Source organism: Lissotriton helveticus, chromosome 4_1 (assembly GCF_964261635.1).
Source record: "Lissotriton helveticus chromosome 4_1, aLisHel1.1, whole genome shotgun sequence".
NCBI lineage: Eukaryota > Metazoa > Chordata > Amphibia > Caudata > Salamandridae > Lissotriton > Lissotriton helveticus.
The window spans coordinates 557788011-557804724 of record NC_136063.1 but is presented as its reverse complement, the minus strand read 5'-3'; the positions used below and the strand labels follow the sequence as shown (position 1 = coordinate 557804724).

At 47.5% G+C, this 16714-nt stretch overlaps 1 protein-coding gene across 1 annotated transcript in view; it reads right to left on the bottom strand.

Annotated features, from left to right (window-relative positions):
- The window catches only part of TRPA1 (transient receptor potential cation channel subfamily A member 1), an 812153-nt gene that overhangs the window by 235390 nt on the left and 560049 nt on the right, over positions 1-16714 (bottom strand). Inside the window, exon 19 of the mRNA XM_078686165.1 lies at positions 15205-15275. Within this exon, the coding sequence (XP_078542291.1) occupies positions 15205-15275 (71 nt within the window). The remainder of the gene's footprint in view (positions 1-15204; positions 15276-16714) is intronic.

Genomic DNA, 16714 nt, shown 5'->3' with positions numbered 1-16714 from the left:
AGATAGAGGGACAATAGAGCCATAATCTCCTAGGGCCTCATTTATGAGGCCTTGCGTGAGTTTTGCGCTTTCGATGCGTCACTTTTTGTGACGCATTGGCGGCGTAAAACATGCCTCCTGATGCGCACTATTTACAAAGTGACGCATCTAAGCAGATGCGTCACTTTGTAAACCCCTGCGCTACATTATACCTGCGTCAGGTATAATGTATGCAGAGGGGGCGTTCACCCGCAAAAAGCCTTGTAATAGTGACGCAGTGGAATCTATGAGATTTCACTGCGTCACTTTTAGGATGCTGTTGCGTCAAAATCTTGCGTCTGCCTCACAGCAGGCGTAAGACTGATGCAAGCCCTTTCACATGGGGCTTTCCCCATGTGAAAGGAAGCATTGCTGGAGTTGCATCACTTTTGTGACACACTCCAGCAATGCGTCACTTTTGCGCCTACAGATACGTCAGAAATACTGACGTATCTGTAACTCCTTGCGACATGATGCGTCATATTATAAATATGATGCATCAATCATGTCGCAGGGAGAGCGCAGTGAAAAGTGACGCATCACTGTTTTCACGTAGCGATGCGCCACTTTTCATAAATGAGGCCCCTAGATTGGCTGTATGATGCACAAGCATTTTATTAGTGTCTCACTTAAAGAATAACGTGGGGCCATGGGGTGGGCTACAGGGACAACTGAGAAGATAATGGATCATGATTGTTAAACATATCTCTACCGTGCTAGTTGGTGTCTCTCCCAGTGCAATGGTTTTGACAATGCAACAAATGCAATGTAGCTTCTGTTTTTAACCAAATGTATTGTAGTCTTTTTTATCTGTGCTTTTATGCCCATCTTTGACCGAAATAAAGTTTTCTGATGATGATGACATTCATATTGCGAAAATTAATTAATCAATACTGGTCAACAGCTGACACATGTTTTGTCACGCAGTGACTTTTTCAAGGCTTGAATTGGAATTAGAATACTGGCACAGGAAATGCAAGAACCATATGAAAACAGAGCACTTGTCCAGTATTGAAGAATGCATTTTCAAAACTTGAATGTACTGAAGTCCTTACTGTTTGGATCTTACATGTTCTCTTAAAATACCTACTGAGTGCTATGGTTTTCCTATTCCGTGTTTTTCTATTCTTGCAGTAAACTGCACTGAAATGCCCATTCTGGGGATTTGACTCCAGTCAAAAAGTCATGGTGTTTCAATGATTGGGCTTTCTGGGCTTCAAAGCATTTTATTCGTGATATTTCTTGTGGTACCTGCAGTGAAACAATTTTGCATTATCAGTGTTTTCATTTTTTATGTCTGTGATGTCAGGAGGACAGCTCTACATATTAATTTTAAAATGAAAATATATCCTTTTTTCCTACATGAAAGTTCCCAGAGTTTATTGAGTCACACTACATGCTCTATAACTGCTTTACCAGAAGTAGCATTTACTCCAGCAATGGTTGTGAAACCAAGAGAAGCATGATTAAAACTGTATTTTTCTAAACTCCTAGATAAATAATTCCTGATTCCATGTCAAAGTTTTGTTGTGCATTTTCTGTTAATTTATTTTTGAGTGTACTGAGTCTCATTTTTCAATTAACTAAATTTATAGGACAATCATGAGAGTTTTTATCATTTTATTTTCAGTATATAACATTATGTAACATTAGGGATTTGCATTTCAAAGCTAGCTGTTGGACCTTGCCCTCTCTGGAGGGACGCCCTCAAACCTTTTGCTTTCCTCCCCTATTTTTGTTGGTCTCTTTTTTAGGACTATGTGAACTTTACCACTGCTATCCAGTTTTAAAGCGCATGTGCTCACTTCTCAAAACATAGCAAAATTGGCTTATCCAAAACTGGCATATTTAATTTACTTTTAAGCCCCTAGTAAAGTGACGTTACCTGTGCCAAGGGCTTGTAAATTAAATGCTATTAGTGGGCCTACAGCACTGATTGTGTCACCCACTTAAGTAGCCCTTTAAGCATGTCTCATACTTGACATTGCAGCATGTATGTGCAGTTTTAACTCCCATTTCAACGTAGCAAATTAAACTTTTTGCAAGGCTCACGCCGTCCCTTTTTATACATATGTCACCCCTAGAGTAGGCCTTGAAAAACCCAGACAGCAGCGTGTAGTGTATTTAAAAGATAGGACATGTACTTTTAAGTTTTACATTTACTTGTAGTGGAAAACTCTTACATCAGTTTTCCACTACAGCTAGGCTTACCTCTCCAATAGGATAACATTAGATTTAACTTATTACATTTAATAAGCTATAATTTCCAAATGTCAACTGGTAACCATGTTTGGTGTCTTTGAAATTGTAATGAAACATCCTAACCTATGGTAAATTCCAATTTTAAATGACAGTTTTTAAAATGCCACTTATTAAAAAGTTGGCATTTTCCTCCCTTAGCCATTTTTGGCCTCCAGCCATCTATCTCTTGGTCACGTGACTGGGTGTAGCTGACAGTTGAGCTATGAGTATTCCTCCTAAATAGCCACACACAGGGAGCTTAGGTGTGATTGAATGAGCCATCACTCTCAGGACGGGAGGGAGGAGCTCGGCACAGCCCCACTTACACTAGAATAGGCTGTGTCCTGCCTCCACACAAAGGGTTGCATAGCCCCTGTAGTTAGTCTGAGCCAAGAAGGGAAGGCAGGATGCCTGGGAACTTTAAAGGGAAACATCTACAAGCTTCTCCCCCATTTCATAGGCACAACTGGGTATAAATACTGGACCTCAGACCACAGCTCTTCAGTAAACTTCTGGATCTGTGGGTACTCGGCCAAGAAGAAGGACTGCTGTGCTGCAGAAAGACTACCACTCTGTTGGATTGCTGCTCTACTGGACTACTACCTTGCTGTGCTAACCTGGTCCCTGTTGCCCTCTTGCCTCGGTGAGAAAGACTGGACCTGCATCTCCTGAACCCAGAACCACAGAGTGTCTCCAACTGTTAGTAACCTGCCTCCTGATCTGAAACCCCAGGGGCACTAAAGGCTTCCAGCAACGTTACACCTGGAAATCTGCCATCTGTGACTCTACCCTGCCAAGTGGTGCCACCCCAGTCTTGGACCTTGGTAAGTGACCCTGGGGTACTCTGCCTACCTCTGTGGATCCAGGGGAACCGACGCATCACCTCTGCTGCTCAGCACAAACCCTAGTACAACTGACACATTACAGCTGCTATGTGGATGGGAACTGCCTCATCAAAACTGCAGCTGAGCGACATGTCCTCATCACCGGCCCCAGCATCCCTCGCCAACAGCAGCCTCGACGATGACGAGCAACCCTTGACCCTACCTGGTAGGTCGCTCGCCCGCCGCACAGTGCCGCCTGTGTGTCTGCCGCTGCTGCTGAGTAAGTTAGCCACTGCATTGTCTGTACTGCCTGATCTTTGTTGTGCCCATAACTGGTTTTTCTCCGTCCTCCCCCACCACCTGTACTTGCTCTGTGCCTGTCTTTTGCCTCTGTTACCCTCGCTGCACCGCATCATGTGTCCCCTTTTTCACCTGTGTTCCCCTCGCTGCCCCACGTCTCTGTGCCCGTTCTCGCCTCTGTTCTCCCCGCTGCCCCGTGTTTCTGTGTCTGCTCTCGCCTCTGTTACCCTCTCTGATCTGCACCTCCATTTCTGCCTGCCTTGCCTTCTGTAGCTTTGTTGCCCCCTCACCTGTGCCTCTTTGCCTTCTGTCCCCTTCGTCGTCCGCTCCGCTCCCGCCTCCTCAGCAGCCTGCCCCCCTGACTGTCCATTCGCTGCCCCACCTCCCACCTCCCAGCTGCTCCTCCCTCCCACCTCCCCATATATGCCGGCCGCTGCAAGGCGCACCTAGGGCAGGCCTGTCTGCGCCTGGACCGCACCCAGCGCCAGAACCCCTGATCGCCGCACCCGCCACACGGAACGTCGCCACTACGATGCCAGCACTCTGCATGCCCTCAACCCCGGATGGATCCACACCTGCCACAAGGCCACCCTGAAACGCACACACGGTGTCACGATCTGCCTTTGACCTGCATAAAGCGCCTACATGAATACAAGTTCAGCATTGCTTAACCACTTGGATGCTAAGCCTATTTGTTGATTCCCATGTAATTTCCATTGAAACCAATGGAAACTCCATGACGAGCTGGGCTCATCATGAGCGTCGAAGGGGTTAATGATTACCAAATGTGATTTTAGGACTACATGTTCCACAATGCCTAGCGACTGGGAGGAGTTGGGTAATCTATTAAGGTGGCCATTTTCGTGCTGCGGGTTGTACGTGATTTTGCTACCCGAATTTGGATCGTTGTTCTAGGTACTGTTCGATACCGTTTTAGGAGTCCTGGTGTGCCTACACGGTATCTTCTGTTTTCTGGATTTTGTCAACATTCGGCGGCTGCTGGACGTTCTTGGTTCTTGCCGGGGAATCATCGTGTCGTGACGGAAACACAAGAGCAGCTGGTTGCTCTTAGCTGTTGCAAGCGTTCGGCGGCTGCTGAGCGCCTCCCTGGACTCTCCCGTGTTTAGGCTTAGACACGAGAGAAGCTGTTCGTTACAGAGCCATTTATTAAAAGCGTTCAGCGGCTGCTGAACACCTTCCTGGAACCGGTTTCCTTCATTTGGGGAAAAGAGGAGTTCAACAAATGTGTTTTCGGCTGAGACACTTGGCCAGCAACAGTGAATTTGCCCGATGTGTGAAACCAACATTGGAATCCTTGGGTTCTTTTTCTAGGCTGAAATCAGCAAGTATTGTCTGCTTAACGTGAGTACTCGCGTTCTCGACGGAGACGCGCTTCGATGTTTTGTTGCATTGGACGGGACAACAAGAGCTTGGCAATTAATAAAAGTAGAACAATATATTCGGGACTTGGTTCTATTGAAGGATAAAGAAACTTGTCAGTTCTTCCTTTTGATTTGAGTCAGTTGTGCAAGACTGTTATTGACCTCTGGAGTCCTCCACGTTTATTTTTGCCCCCTTATTTTTGATGACTTTGAAGAAGGGTTTTCTTTTCAGTTATTAATGGGAAGTCTGGAAGGTATGCATGGACCTGGAGAGAGGTGATTATAGGTGCTTGGTGTGCTGAACCCCATGTATGACTGCTTCTTTTTGTTTATGTATTACAGAAGCATATGTTAGGGTATAGAGGAGTTTATCTGATACCTACCAAGAAAGAGGAGGAGAACAGTTCACAGCTAGTTGACTTGGTAGGTGGTGTTATAGCGAGAAATGAATGAGAGTAGTTAGTAATTTGCTGTACTTACCTTTGTGTGTTTTCTTCTTTTCTCGTTTCAGCCTCCCTTTCCCGTTCCAGACCCCTCCTTACCCTTTCCCTCGCCTGATTTCCTTTATGCTCTGTGTTATAATACAGTCAGAGTGTAGGGCAATCAGAAGGTGGACCCCTTTTAAGCATCATCCTGATCCTGAGGAAGCCTGGTCGTGACAGAATCATGTACCTAAGAATATTCTTCCTCCCGGTCAGGGGTGTTTGGAAGATGGCCACTATGGAAGATGTGTTGCATGCTTTGGGTTTGGTGCAACAGGAGTTAGAAGCATCACGGGCTGAAACTGCCGCATTGAGAGAACGTTTGGATAGACAAGCGAGGAATCCATTTGATGCAACTACTAGTGGTTCCCCTATACAAGTTACGGTGTCACCTCCCATACCTTTGGCTAGTCCGGAACGATATGCAGGTGATTTTAAAAAAATACAAACCTTTCCTTAGTGGAGAAGTGTGGCTCAATGGTTAGAGCGGCAGACCCTGATGCAGAGGTCTAGCCCGGGACCAGGGTTCAATTCCCCGCCTCAGCGGGTCTTGGGCTCAAAAATTCCACGGACCTGATAATTCTCGCCTCGGTGCCTATTCCAATCATGGAGTCCAACTCTGCAACTCTGGGCAATAGCTTGCTTAATCTCCACAACGGCCCCCACAACGCTAAGGATGCCTGGCCTCCACCTTGGGGGTGCCCATGAGTGGACACCTCACAGGGAAAGCCAGGATGGGTTCCACAGCGGTATTTGTACAAGCGCCTTGAGACCCTTGCGGGTGAGTAGTGCGCTATACAAGTATCAATTTACATTTACAATTTACATTTACATTTTTCTAACTCAGATAGCGTTACATTTTTTATGCAGACCGGGCTCATTCCCTACTAATATATCCAGAGTCGCTTTTGCTATATCATATCTGACTGGGGATGCCGCAAGTTGGGCAGTGCCATTAGTGCGTAATGATGATCCGCTGTTGACGGATTGGGATGACTTTCGTAGAGAATTTGAAAGAGTCTTTGATAGGCGAGCTACTACACTTAGTGCGGATAGGGAGCTTTTGGGGTTGCGACAGGGCAAAAAGGAGCTTGTTACATACATGACTGCCTTTAATAGGTTGGTAGTGGAGACATCCTGGCCCGAAGAAAAAAGAATGGCCTTATATTATCAGGGTCTGAATGAAGACCTTAAGGACGTGTTGGCGCAGATCGATCCTCAACCCACCAATTGCACGGATTTAATAAATCTCACTCTGAGATTAGATCATCGCATGTCAGAAAGGGGAGGAGAACGCAAGAAGGGTGATAAATTTGGAAGGGGTTTGGAAATGGCGGGACGCACAGGGATGAAAGATGCGGGTCCTGAGCCTGTGGAGATAGGGGCCGTTAGACCTCCTTTGACCAAGGCAGAGAGGGAAAGCAGGCGTGCTCAGGGTCTCTGCATGTACTGTGGTAGAAAGGGGCATTATGTCCGGGACTGTACTATGAGACCAAAGAAGAGTAATCCCTTTTCCCCCGGTAAAAAAGTTGCAGTAATGAAGGCGATTGAAAACCCTGTCTCTCCGCAAAAAAGTAGGGAAGAATGAACAGACTCTAAGCCTTCCCAGGAATGGAAGATACCTTCTTTGGAGGTGTCCAAATGCAAGAACACAGAAACACATATAGTGTTATCCATGTTGTTAAAGACTGAACATAACAGTCATCCAGTGTCGACTATGATCGATTCCGGAGCTACTGGAAATTTTATCGACCAAGGTCTGGTGGACAGATTGGGGTTAGTGAGAGTGCCGACCTTTAAACCTGAGTTAGTCTTGGCTGCGGATGGCACGCCGTTGAAGTCAGGCCCCATTATTGCACATACTGAGGATCTGAAACTCGTTATGCCGGGGTAGGTAAACAATCACAGGGAGATGATTATGCTAAACATCATTGAGGCTCCTCAATACGAGGTGATATTAGGTATGCCCTGGTTATGGCAAAATAACCCTTCCATAGATTGGAAGAATAAATCTGTTGGTTTTGAGTCAGAGGGGTGTGTGTATCATTGTTTGCAGTCTTCTATATCCCATGTGTCCTCATTGGCCCAAGCTTTCACCATTGCTACTGCTGCGGAAAAAGAAGTAGAGTTGCCTCAGGCATACACAGGTTATCATGATGTATTTAGTAAGGTAAAAGCCAAAACTCTTCCCCCGCATAGAGAGTACGGCTGCCGGATTGACTTGGTAGTCGGGGCAGTGGTGCCTTCATGTAGGGTGTATGCCCTGTCAGTTTCAGAGACAGCTCATTTGAAAAAGTATCTGGAACACTTCTGTTCCATAGGTTTCATTCGTCCCTCGCGCTCTCCTGTAGCCTCGCCACTTTTTTTTTCATTTCAAAAGCTAACGGGGAATTGCGGGCGTGCATTGATTATAGACAACTTAACAAGATTACCATCCGAAATCGATACCCGCTTCCACTCATCCCCGTCCTGTTGGATCAGGTTCGGAAGGCTGCTGTTTATACGCACCTGGACTTGAGGGGGGCCTATCATCTGGTCCGTATCAGGGCGGGTGATGAGTGGAAAACGACGTTTAAGACTTGTTTCGGTCTTTATGAGTATTTGGTAATGCCGTTCGGGCTTTGTAGTGCCCCGGCGGCATTCCAATTCTTTTTGAATGACATCATGAAAGAGTACCTGGACCATATATATCGATGACTTGCTGATATACTCTGAGTCCCCAGCCCAGGATGTTAGCCATGTTCTCATGATCTTGCAGAGGTTACAGGAAAACAGCTTATACTGTAAATTAAGCAAGTGTGAGTTTGATGTGGATGAGGTGGAGTTTCTGGGAGTAATCCTTAAACCGAAAGGGTTCAGAATGGCGGAGAGAAAGGTGAAGGCAGTTCAGGAGTGGCCAGTGCCTATGAATGTGAGGGATGTCCAGTGCTTCCTGGGGTTATCAAATTATTACAGGAGGTTTATTTCCCATTTTTCACAGCTAGCATCTCCAATCACTTGTTTGTTGCGAAAAGGTGTTTCATTTTTTTGGACACTTGAATCCTCGGATGCTTTTGAACAACTTAAATCGGCTTTCAGCACTGCTCCTATCCTGACGCATCCCCAGATGGATGTGCCCTTAGTAGTGGAAGCAGATGCTCCGATGTGGCAATCGGGGCGGTTCTGTTGCAGAGAGATAAACTGGCAGGCCAGTTGCAGCCTGTTGCGTTTCTATTGAAAAAACTCAATTCTGCTGAAGCAAATTATACAATCGCTGAGAAGGAGCTTTTGGCAGTGAAGAAGGCGTTCCAGGAATGGAGACACTATTTGTGGGGTGGGCATCATCGGGTAACTGTGTGTTCCGACCAACGTAATCTCCAGTACCTGAAAACAGCACATCTGTCTCAACGCCAGATGTGTTGGATGCTCTTTTTCGCAGAGTATGAGTTTACCATCACTTTCCGTCCAGGAGTAGAGAACAGGAAAGCGGACTCTTTATCTAGACAACTGGATTCAGAAAGTCATCATGAAACAGATCCACAGCCCACTCTCTCTCCAGAGGTGGTGTTGTGTTCCATACAAGTGGACCAGTTTTTGTAAGTGGTGGCTAAACATCGGTCTTTGCAGCAATGGAAGAAGTGGGCCGCTGCAAATGTACATCGTTCTCTCAAACATGGCTTGCCGATGGGGCTAAATCGACTGTTCCTTCCAGTGCACGCCCTTCGGTTAATGGCTTTCAACTGGTGGGATAATGCATTGGTGGCAGGGCATCAGGGTCATCAGAAGACTGTTCATGCGTTACAACATCACTTCTGGTGGGAAGACATGGCCAAGGACGTGAAATTGTGGGTGAACCAATGTGAGAGGTGCGCAAGAGCAAAGAGTGTTCAATCGAACGTTTCTGGTTTGCTTATGCCACTTCCGACTCCCTCCAGACCATGGCAGGTCATTAGCTTGGATTTTGTGTTGGATCTGCCTTTGGATAAAGGTAGCGACACCATCTTGGTGGTAGTGGACAGTTTCACAAAAATGGGACATTTTATCCCCTGCACAAACCTCCCGACTGCATCTCAAACCGCACAGTTGCTGCTAACCCAGGTGGTTCGTCTTCATGGAATCCCTCAGGTTATCATCTCTGACAGGGGTCCGCAGTTCTTCGCCAGGTTTTGGCGTACTTGGTGTAAGGCGTTGAACATTTCTACTGCCCTATCAAGAAGTTTTCATCTGCAGTCTGATGGCCAGACAGAGAGGTTAAATCAGACCTTGAAGAAGTATCTGCGCTGCTATGCCGATGAGGTGGCGACCTCATGGGTTTTCTCTGTTATGGCTGGCCGAACTGTCATATAATAACGCTTGGCATTGTTCCACTGGTGAGTCACCATTTCGCGCTAACTCCGGTTTCAATGCGAACACTTTGCCTGTGACAATTCCGAGTGATGTGATGAACCATCCCGCGGTGGCTGGCCAGGTGAAGGCTCTTCTGAAGATCCATAGGAGGGTGCAGGTACATCTGGATAAGGCCAAGGATACCTACAAGAAATGGGAAGACAGGCATCGGCGGGAAGGTCCGGTGTATAAGGTGGGGGACCGTGTGTGGCTTTCCACCAAGAACATTCGTTTTTGTCTCCGGGGTATATTCCATCGTCGTTTCATTGGGCCTTATACCATAGTACGCCGTGTGAATCCAGTGGCGTACAAGCTGAAACTCCCAGTGTCGTTGAGAATTCACCCGGTGTTCCATTGGAGTCTGTTAAAACCGGCTCGATCGGCTCGCCGGAAGGCAGTTCCTCCGGTTCTCCGTGACGGGAACCTGGAATATGAGGTACGTCAGAATTTGGATTCCCGCTTCCGGCAGGGGCACCTGTGGTTTCTTGTGTCGTGGAAGGGTTACGCTGCGGAGGACAATTCGTGGGAGCCGAGCTCTGGTGTCCATGCCCCTTTTGCTATTCGCCGGTTCTGACATCCGGAGAAACCTGGAGCTAGGAGGCGCTAAGGAGAGGGACATACTGTCACGATCTGCCTTTGACCTGCATAAAGCGCCTACATGAATACAAGTTCAGCATTGCTTAATGATTACCATATGTGATTTTATGACTACATGTTCCACAATGCCTAGCGACTGGGAGGAGGTAATCTATTAAGATGGCCATGTTCGTGCTGCGGGTTGTACGTGATTTTGCTACCCGAATTTGGATCGTTGTTCTAGGTACTGTTTGATACCGTTTTAGGAGTCCTGGTGTGCCTACACGGTATCTTCTGTTTTCTGGATTTTGTCAACTTTCGGCGGCTGCTGGACGTTCTTGATTCTTGCCCGGGAATCATCGTGTCGTGACGGAGACACGAGAGCAGCTGGTTGCTCTTAGCTGTTGCAAGCGTTCGGCGGCTGCAGAGCGCCTCCCTGGACTCTCCCGTGTTTAGGCTTAGACACGAGAGAAGCTGTTCGTTACAGAGCCATCTATTAAAAGCGTTCAGCGGCTGCTGAACGCCTTCCTGGATTCAGTTTCCTTCATTTGGGGAAAAGAGGAGTTCAACGAAGGTGTTCTCGGCTGAGACACTTCGCCAGCAACAGTGAAGTTGCCCGATGTGTGAAACCAACATTGGAATCCCTGGGTTCTTTTTCTACGCTGAAATCAGCAAGTGTTGTCTGCTTAACGTGAGTACTCGCGTTCTCGACGGAGACGCGCTTCGATGTTTTGTTGCATTGGACTGGACAACAAGAGCTTGGCAATTAATGTAAGTGGAACAATATATTCGGGACTTGGTTCTATTGAAGGATAAAGAAACGTGTCAGTTCTTCATTTTGATTGGAGTCAGTTGTGCAAGACTGTTATTGACCTCTGGATTCCTCCACGTTTATTTTTGCCCCCTTATTTTTGATGACTTTGAAGAAGGGTTTTCTTTCCAGTTATTAATCGGAAGTCTGGAAGGTATGCATGGAACTGGAGAGAGGTGATTATAGGTGCTTGGTGTGCTGAACCCCATGTATGACTGCTTCTTTTTGTTTATGTATTACAGAAGCATATGTTAGGGTATAGAGGCGTTTATCTGATACCTACCAAGAAAGAGGAGGAGAACAGTCCACAGCTAGTCGACTTGGCAGGTGGTGTTAAAGCGAGACATGAATGAGAGTAGTTAGTAATTTACTGTACTTACCTTTGTGTGTTTTCTTCTTTTCTCGTTTCAGCCTCCCTTTCCCGTTCCAGACCCTTTCTTACCTTTTCCCTCGCCTGATTTCCTTTATGCTCTGTGTTATAATACAATCAGAGTGTAGGGTAATCTGGAGGTGGACCCCTTTTAAGCATCATCCTGATCCTGAGGAAGCCTGGTCGTGACACACGGCCCCTTCACCTGCCGGAACTGCAGCTACACCAGCCTCAGAACCGACGAACCACCGGCCAAACAAGACCCCAACCACCTCCGATGCATCCTACTGAAAACTCGCTCTGCCTGCAAACACACCGTCGAGCTCTGGGACCTGCTCAACACAATATCCCCGGACGTTGCCTTCCTGACAGAGACATGGACAAACAACTCCTCCGCGACCACATTGCCATAGCCATCCCAGACGGCTACAAGATCACCCGCAGAGACCGCACCAACGGAGTAGGAGGAGGTATCGCCATCATCCACAAGAACAGCATCAGGGTCTCAACTAGCACCGACGACACTCTCAGCACAGCCGAACACATGCATTTCCAGATCCACACAGACCCCAACTCTACCCTCAGAGGCACCCTCGTCTACCGACCACCCGGACCACGCCCCCAGTTCAGAGATTCCATCACCGACTTCCTCAGCATGCACGCACTGACCTCCACCGACTACATCCTCCTTGGAGACTTGGACTTTCACCTTGAGAACAACAACAGCAACACCACAACCCTGACCGATAACCTCACCAACCTCAGACTGAGGAACTCGTCAACAAGCCCACCAACTCCGCCGGCCACACGCTCGACCCCATCTTCTCCTCAAGCCTGTACGTCTCCTTAAACCACACCACCAAACTCCCCTGGACTGACCACTGATGCATCCACTTCACCTTCCAGAAACCCACCACACACGACCGCACCCAACAGATGCCCCACCGCTGCGGGAGCAAAATCACCGAAGATCAACTTCATGCAAACCTCAATCTCAGCCCACCCACTGAACCCTCCAACGTCGACGACGCTGCCCTCAGCCTCAGACGCTGGATCAAGGATTGCGCCGACGCCCTCGCACCGCTGAACAAAACCCCCCCACAGAGACACCAGCAAGAGGGCCTGCTGGTTCACCCCAGAACTCCTAGCCTACAAGCAAGCCTGCCGGAAGCTAGAGAAGAAACAGCACAGCGAACAGATCCCGGACAGCCTCGCAGCACACAAGGATGCCATCTGCAACCACCACCACCTCATCAAGGCTACCAAGAGGACCTCCTTCAAAGACCGCCTAAACAACAAAGCACACAACAGCAAGGAGCTTTTCAACATCGTGAAGGAACTCTCCAACCCCAGCTCCAAAACCAACGACATTCCGCCGTCACAAGCCCTGTGCGACTCCCTCGTCACTTTCTTCCACCGAAAGATAGCAGACATCCACGACAGCTTCAACACCCAGACCGGCCAACCTACAGCAACACAAGAAACACTCCTCACATCATTGACTACGACCCCCTGCTAGCCTGGGCCAGCGTGAGCATCGATGACACCATCAAGACCATGAGCACAATCCACTCCGGCTCTCCGTCAGACCCACTCCAGCACCACATCTTCAACAAAGCAAGCAGCTCCATCGCACCCCACCTGCGCAACGTCACCAACCTCAACCTTGAGACGCGATTTTCCCAGAAAGCTGGAAACATGCCGAGATCAACGCTCTTCTCAAAAACCCAAGCTAGAACCAAGAGACCTCAAGAACTTCTGGGCCATCTCTCTGCTCCTGTACCTGGTCAAGGTCATCGAGAAGATCATCAACAAACAGCTAACCCAATACCTCGAAGAAAAGAGAATCCTGGACCTTCTCAGTCAGGGTTCTGCAGCAACCACAGCACCATACCGCCCTCATCGCCGCCACCGACGACATCAGGACCCTGTCGAACAACACAGAGACTGCAGCACTCATCCTCCTAGACCTCTCCCCTGCCTTCGACACCGTCTGCCACTACACGCACGACTCCACGCCGCATGGATCAGAAACAAGGCTCTGGAATGGACCACATCCTTCATCTCAGGCAGAACCCAGAGCGTCCGCCTCCCCCCATTCCGATCTGAAGCCTCCGAGATCATCTGCGGCGTACCCCAGGTCTCCTCCCTCAGCCCGACACTGTTCAACATCTACATGGCCCTGCTTGCACACGTCACCCGACAGCACAACCTCAACATAATCTCCTACGCCGACAACACCCAGCTGATCCTCTCCCTCACCAAGGACCCCACCACCCCCAAAGCCAACCTCCACGAAGAAATGAGGTCCTTCGCCGACTGGATGAGGGCCAGCCGCCTGAAGCTGAACCCGGACAAGACGGAGGTCCTCATCCTTTGCTCCAACCCTTCAGCCTGGGATGACTCCTGGTGGCCGACAGCACTAGAGACATCCCCAAAACCCACAGACCATGCACGCAACCTGGGAATCATCCTCAACTCATGGTTCACAATGACCAAGAAAGTCAACGCTGACTCCTCCTCCTGCTTCAACACCCTCCACGTGCTCCTCAAAATCTACAAATGGATCATAACGGACACAAGAAAAACAGTCACCCAAGCCCTCGTCAGCAGCAGACTCGATTACGGAAACGCCCTCTACTCTGGAGCCCCAACCAAACTCAAACAACTACAACGCATCCAAAACGCTGTGGCACAACTGATCCTTGACATACCATGCCACAGCCACATCACCTGCACTGGCTCCGCACAACAAGAGGATATCCTTCAAGCTCCTCATCCATGCACACAAGGCACTCCACAAGACCGGCCCTGCCTACCTCAACAGTTGACTCTCCTTCTACATCCCCAACCGCCAGCTACGATCCGCTGACCTCACACTTGCCACCGTTCCGCGCATCCTAAGAACTACCACCGGCGGGAGATCCTTCTCCCACGTCGCCGCCAAAACATGGAACACCCTACCGCTGAGCCTATGACAGACCCAAGAGCTGCTGACCTTCAGGAGAACACCCAAGACCTGGCTCTTCGATCAGTAGCAGCCTCCCCGCCCCCCAGCGCCTTGAGACCCTCGCGGGTATGAAGTGCGCTTTACAAATGTTTGATTGATCGATTGATGACGTAGGACTCCGGATCAGGAATGACTCATTTCCCTGGCTGCTGAATGCATCCTCGACTCCTGACATTACAATGCAAGCCGACATCAACAGGATCTTCGACAATGATGCAGCAAGACCTCGCACAGCAGCCTCTCTGCTAATTGGAACTTATACATTCTTTCAAGTGCACCACACATCTTCGATGCAGACCCTCAAATTACTCCGCAAACCAGGATTTAAGGTACTCTATTCAGTGGGCCTATCAGGGTCCGTGTAGCCGGGCCGCGCTTTATCACAGTCAGCCTGCACTTGTATAGAAATACCATTTACATACATACATACAAACTTGGTATGTCCAGATTCTCTGCTTGTCACTGTGTTACTGTTTGAAGTGTCACACAAATATTTTTCACATTGCCTCTGAGTTAAGCCTGACTGCTCTGTGCCAAACTACCCGAGGGTTCAGCACAGGTTAATTTCGGGTTTGCTTGTGACTTCACTCTGAGACAAATTGTGGTTGCTGCTTGAGAAGGGTTTCACACACCTTAGTCCATAACCCAATATCCAGCATACACCCTAAAATACACTACTGTTTCCAAAATGTGTTTCATGTTCTGCTGAACTCAATCTTTAGCGACAAAACAGAGCAGATAATGTATTTGTTTGTTGATAATGTGATTATGACATTTTCAAACCCAATGCTTATTATTTGAACTTATAATCCAAGTAATTCATACCATTTCATGAGTAAGTATTCTTTACAAACAGGATGAGAGAGAAGTTCCATTCTGTTGTGATGAACCATTGCCTAAAAGTTATACAAACAAAGAACTGAGTTATTCAGAGAAAAGAGTGCCTACCATGCTGATAGACACAAAACATAAAGCACAAAAATTGCATAATGCTACTGAGTCAGGCTCTTACTCAGCCCAAAAAGACAGAAACACACTATGCCACAGTTTCAAATGCCTTTATTTGCTCCCTCCTAAAGAAAATACTGGTTTCAAGCCCAAAGTATCATTTATATAGGCCTTTATGGCATATTGTGTTTCAGAAAATGGACATATTTACAAGAAGAGTGTAGTAAAAACATTGACAACCAAAAGATCATTGAGAGGGTGCTTAGCTTTATATACTTACCTTGTTGATATTTTTTGTATAATATTTTCTAGAACAATATTTAAAACTTGCTTTTCTAGTACCAAACGTTCATGGACACAGCCCAGATTGTCTCTCTAAACTGTTCATCACATACTCTTAAACTAGAAACCAAGACTAATATTTATGAAGACTTTGCAATGTCCTTGCATCGCACAAGGTAATACATGGACAATACAAAGGCTACAGTAATATTTACAAAGCTACGCACAACCTGATTTGTGTGGCATTGTATGGGTTTGTTAAGAAATATAATGCAAGGCAGTTGCTTGCACCGTGTTACGTTAGATTTCAAATTTGGATTCATTCCATGGGTGGAGCATGGGCATAGCAAACACAAGAAGATGATGGACGAAGCACTGAAACTTTTCAGACACTCACCCCCAGTCGCAGATATGGATTGAATCCATCATTGTTCTTTAGCTCACTGAGCCACCACAGTTCAGTCCCAGATATATGCAAATCAGTCTTGACCTTGTGGCTCATGGGCACAATCCAGCCCCAACTGCCAGCCAGGTCTTCCCTGGACCGGAAACAAGCATCCACCATGCATTCACCCATAGATTTTGGCAAATTCCCAGATTTAGTAAAACTTGTAGACCTGAGACTGTGTCAAAATGCTATGCGTTTCCAAGTGAGGGGAAGTATCTCTTTCCATTCTGCAGCGCATATCAAAGGAGAAAAATACTTCGAAGGATTGTTTTTGTGCAGGAAGGTGTTTCTTCCTGCACAAAAACAATCCTGCCTGTAAAGCAGGCACCCTTGCAATATCGAGAAAGGATGCCTGCATTGGCACTAGGCTGTAAACACACCGCGAGCACAAGGAGAGAGCAGAAATGCTGGAGAATTTCTGCTTTCTCCATTCCATGCAATCCAGCCCAGCAACTTTGCTTGCTGCCCTGTGCTGCATGAACGTTTAGTAATGTGCCCCCTAAAGTCCACAATTTGTAAAGTACACTCCATCTGACCAATCTACTACACACTACAAGAAATTTGGTGGTTGATCGGTCAATGTTCAGGGTTCCTCATTGTGAAATTTTCTCCTGATTTGCTATGGAGTTGGAAATTACTTTCTTAATTTAAAAAAGT